This window comes from Coffea eugenioides, unplaced genomic scaffold, assembly GCF_003713205.1.
Source record: "Coffea eugenioides isolate CCC68of unplaced genomic scaffold, Ceug_1.0 ScVebR1_789;HRSCAF=1527, whole genome shotgun sequence".
Classification (NCBI taxonomy): domain Eukaryota; kingdom Viridiplantae; phylum Streptophyta; class Magnoliopsida; order Gentianales; family Rubiaceae; genus Coffea; species Coffea eugenioides.
Genome location: NW_020864658.1, coordinates 9,111 through 14,436, shown reverse-complemented (window position 1 = coordinate 14,436; position 5,326 = coordinate 9,111). Strand labels below are relative to the sequence as shown.

The following is a 5,326-nucleotide window of genomic DNA, read 5'->3' as shown; positions in this document are numbered from 1 at the left end:
TCTTCTCCTTATAAATGCAAGAACTCTCATATGCATCATTTCGGATTTCCTCCAACTCTTGCAATTGCAACTTCCTGTGTTCTCCAGATTCATCCATCCGCATATTATAATTTTTAACTGCCCAATATGCCCTATGTTCCAATTCCACAGGTAGATGACAAGGTTTGCCAAAAATTAATCGGTAAGGAGACATACCTATGGGGGTCTTAAAAGCTGTACGGTAAGCCCAAAGTGCATCATCTAAGCGCAAACTCCAATCCTTTCTATTGGGATTCACCGTCTTTTCAAGTATCGACTTGATTTCTTTATTGGAGATTTCTGCTTGACCACTAGTCTGCGGATGATAGGACGTAGAAACCCGGTGAGTGACGCCATATTTCTTCAACAATGCTTCCATTACTCGATTGCAGAAGTGTGTCCCTCGGTCACTGATAATTGCTCTTGGCGTGCCATACCTGACAAAAATATGAGATTTAATAAAATCAACTACAACCTTAGCATTGTCAGTCCTAGTTGCCTTAGCCTCTATCCACTTTGAGACATAATCAACTGCAAGTAATATATACATATTACCAAAAGAGGAAGGAAATGGACCCATAAAATCTATACCCCATATATCGAAAATTTCACAAACCAGTATAGGAGTAAGAGGCATTTGATCTCTATGGCTTAAATTACCTGTCTTTTGACAATTTGCACATGATTTACAAAATAAGTATGCATCACTAAACAAAGTTGGCCAAAATAAACCACACTCTAAAACCTTTCTTGCAGTTCGCTTAGGGCCAAAATGTCCACCACACGCATATGAGTGACAAAAAGATAAAATTGATGGAACCTCTTCTTTAGACACACACCTGCGAATAATTTGATCAGAACAATATTTCCACAAGTATGGTTCATCCCACACATAATATTTAACATCACTTTTAATTTTTTCCTTTTGAGCTCTAGACAAATCATTAGGTAGCGTTCTAGTAACCAGATAATTCACTAAATCAGCATACCAGGGAGTTGTCTTTTGAACTACAAAAAGATGCTCATCTGGAAAATTATCCTTCAAGGGAGCAGGTCCTTCACTTATAAGTCGTGGTTTGGCCTCTTTCTTGTTGAGCAAATATTTCAAAGCTGCATGGTCAGAATAAATAATGACTTTAGTGCCAAGTAAATAAGAACGGAATTTTTCTAAAGCAAAAACAATAGCTAAAAGCTCCTTTTCCGTAGTCGAATAATTGCACTGGGCACCATCCAAGGTCCTCGAGGTATAATAAATGACATAAGAAGCTCTGCCCTCCTTCTGGCCAAGTACTGCACCAACAGCAAAATTGCTGGCATCACACATTATCTCGAAAGGAAGACTCCAGTTTGGTGGTCGAACCACTGGTGCTGAAGTCAATGATCCCTTGAGCGTGTCAAATGCACTCTTGCAATTATCATCAAAATGAAATACCACATCCTTTTGAAGTAATTTGCATAGAGGATGGGATATCTTTGAAAAATCTTTGATGAAACGCCTATAAAAACCTGCATGGCCAAGAAAAGAGCGAACTTCCCGCACACTTGCAGGGTAAGGTAAACATTTGATAATTTCTACCTTAGCCTTATCTACCTCAATTCCTTTTGCAGATACCACATGGCCTAAAATTATGCCTTGGTCCACCATAAAATGGCATTTCTCATAATTTAAAACAAGATTAGTCTCAATGCACCTTTTAAGAATTTTTGTGAGGTTAGTTAAACATTCATCAAAAGAATTACCATAGACAGTAAAATCATCCATAAACACTTCTATGATATTCTCCACATAATCAGAAAATATACTAACCATACACCTTTGGAATGTAGCAGGCGCATTACAAAGACCAAAAGGCATTCGTCTATAGGCAAATGTACCAAAAGGGCAAGTAAATGTGGTTTTCTCTTGATCTTCAGGCGCCACTGGAATTTGTAGAAAACCTGAAAAACCATCAAGACAGCAATAATGAGATTTTCCTGCCAACCTTTCCAACATCTGATCAATAAAAGGCAATGGAAAATGATCTTTACGAGTTAATGCATTTAATTTTCTAAAATCGGTACAAACTCTCCACCCATTTTGAACTCGAGTGGGCACTAACTCACCTTTAGGATTTTCAATAACAGTAATTCCTGTCTTTTTAGGAACTACTTGAACAGGACTTACCCACTTACTATCCGAAATGGGATAGATTATACCTGTGTCAAGAAGTTTTAAAACTTCTTTCTTCACTACCTCCATCATTGGTGGGTTCAATCTCCGTTGAGCCTCTCTCGAAGGCTTAGCACCATCTTCTAACAAGATGCGATGCATGCAAGTGGCTGGACTTAATCCTTTTATGTCAGCCACTGTCCATCCTATTGCCTCCTTGTGGTCCTTCAACACCCGAATTAGTTTTTCTTCCTCTAAAGCAGTCAATTTACTGGAAATTATTACTGGGAGTGTATCTCCATCTCCCAAGAATGCATACTTTAAATTATCCGGTAACTGCTTTAATTCCACCTTCGGGGCTTGCACAATAGATGGCAAAAGCTGTGAATGAGACAGAGGTAATTCCAAGTAAGACACATTGGAAAATTCTGGGCAAAGAGAATTCAATTCAAAAATAACTTCCTGCAATTCAAAAGGAAAAACAAACTTCCCTTTTATCTTTTGCAAATTTTCCTGACAGAGACCAGTAGAAATAGCAACCTTCAACGCATCGTCATTATTAAATTCAAAATTTTGCTGCGCCAAAGAATCAATTACATCTATAACAAAAATTGAATGAGATTCACCAGGATATTTCATGGCATCATAAATATTAAATTTAATAACATCACCATCAAATTCCATAGTCAATGTGCCAGTGAAAACATCAATTTTTGTTCTAGCAGTTTTCAAAAATGGTCTCCCTAACAGTATTGGAGATGAATTAGAATTATCATCCTCCATATCAAGCACATAAAAATCTGCAGGAAAAATCAAATTATCAATTTGCACTAAAATATCCTCCAAAACTCCATCAGGATAGGCATTTGATCGATCAGCCAGTTGAATTATTACGCCCGTCTCTTTTAAAGGCCTAATGTTCATCAAATTATAAATAGAACGAGGCATAACATTTATCGAAGCACCCAAATCCAACATAGCTTTTTCAATTTTAATATTACCTATTTTGCAAGGGACAGTAAACATACCTGGGTCCTTGCATTTAGGAGGCAATTTTTTCTGCAAAACTGCCGAAACATTTTCTCCCATATGCACTTTCTCGTTTCCTTTCAACTTTTTCTTACCAGTGCATAATTCCTTCAAAAATTTAGCATATCTAGGAATTTGCTTAATTGCATCTAAAAGAGGGATATTTACCTCAACTTTTCGAAAAGTGTCCAAAATCTCCTGTTCGTGCTCTTGCTTTTTGGACTTTGCCAGTCGACTAGGAAATGGAGGCGGAGGTGTAACCACTTGTGTTGATTTTTCTCCAAAATCTGGTTGTTCCAAGGCTCTAGGTTGAGACACATTCCCCTCTTTTTCGAGCTCTTCCTCGATTGCTTGTTCAGAAATTTTCTTGCTCGGCTCAGGCAACTCTTTGCCACTTCTTAATGTGATGGCACTAGCATTTTGCTTGGGGTTGACAATTGTCTGCGAAGGTAGCTTTCCAGATAATTGGGACTCCAATCTATTGACTGTGGAAGCTAACTGGCTCATTTGATTCTCCAAATTATGAATGCTAGTTTTCGTCTCCTGTTGAAATTGTTGAGTGTTAGTAGCCAAAGATTTCACAATATCCTCAAGTGACATACCTGATTTAGGAGCAGGTTGTTGCTGTGAAAGTTGAGGTCTAGGTTGATATTGTGACTGATGTGAAAATCCTGGTGGCCTTACTGCATAATTAAAATTAGGATGATCCCTCCATCCTGGATTATAGGTGTTTGCATAGGGATCATACCGTCTCTGAGGTGGTCCTGGAAATCCAACTGCATTAGCCTGCTCAGTCGAATCATCTTGGAGTGTGGGGCACATATCTGTTGGATGACTCGAACCATAGCAGATTCCACATGTTTTCAATTGCTGCATTTGTCCTATAGCTAACTTTTCAACCAAAGAAGTTAGACAATCTAATCTTTGCTCTATTGTAGAATTACTTACCTCATTGACTCTACGAGTCGTGTTATCCTGCCTGTCTCCAAATTGTTGAGCATTTGCAGCCATACTCGATATCAAATTTCTTGCCTCCGTGGGTGTTTTATTCACTAAGGAGCCCCCACTGGCAGCATCAATAATTCTTCTGTCAGTTTGGGACAGACCCTCATAAAAATACTGGATGAGGAGTTGGTCAGGAATTTGATGATGAGGACAACTAGCACATAGTTGCTTGAATCTTTCCCAATATTCATGTAGAGTCTCTCCATTGAATTGTCGAATTCCACAGATGTCTTTCCTAATGCTTGCAGCTCGGGATGCAGGAAAGAATTTTTCTAGAAAATGCTTCTTCATGTCTGTCCATGTGGATATTGACCCAGAGGGCAGATAATAGAGCCAATCCTTAGCTTTATCGGCTAAGGAAAATGGAAAGGCTCTTAATTTAATTTGCTCCTCTGTGACTCCCTGAGGTTTCATTGTCGAGCAAACCACATGGAATTCTTTGAGATGCTTGTGGGGATCTTCACCTGGTAAGCCATGAAAAGAAGGAAGTAAATGGATTAGTCCAGATTTTAACTCAAATGCAACCTCTAATGTAGGATAAGTAATGCATAGAGGCTGTTGATTTAAATCTGGTGCAGCCAATTCTCTCAATGTCCGTTCATTAGCCATGGTGCTATCTATCTCTTCCGTCTCACTAAATGAATCCACAAAATCTACTACTGAATTATGTCCAGTAGATGAGGAGGATGCCTCTGCTCGTTCTCTTGTTGCTTTTCTCAATGCACGAGCAGTTTTCTCTATCTCAGGATTATATTGCAGTTCACCTGTACGAGAAGATCTAGGCATAAACCAGTAACAATAAAAATAAAAATAAAAAATAAACAAAGAAAATATAATTCAAAGAAAATAAATTTATTTTGACACCAAGTCCCCGGCAACGGCGCCAAAATTTGTTGGGTGTCAAACCAGCAAAAATAAAATTCCTACTCTTAAGTCACGAATTAAGTCCACTATGGTACTGGAGCAGGGACTTAGGCTGTGCAATGGGTTACTAGCTTCACCCTGGTGCCAGAGTTTGCTTGATCCGATATACCAAAGTGTATTAATTACGTGAAAGACAAAATTCGAATATAGCAGCGAGCAGGGTCGAATCCACAGGGACTTGGGAATTTATTTTGAATGAAT

At 38.6% G+C, this 5,326-nt stretch overlaps 1 protein-coding gene across 1 annotated transcript; it reads right to left on the bottom strand.

Annotated features, from left to right (window-relative positions):
• Positions 1–669: 669 nt before the first annotated feature.
• LOC113758910 lies at positions 670–4,987 on the bottom strand. The gene is made up of 7 exons (XM_027301586.1): positions 3,799–4,987; positions 2,753–3,723; positions 2,305–2,548; positions 2,122–2,214; positions 1,008–1,128; positions 764–857; positions 670–678 (listed from the first exon to the last, which is right to left on the bottom strand). The coding sequence occupies exons 1-7, from the start codon at positions 4,985–4,987 to the stop codon at positions 670–672; spliced, it is 2,721 nt and encodes a 906-aa protein (XP_027157387.1).
• Between the last annotated feature and the right edge of the window lie 339 nt (positions 4,988–5,326).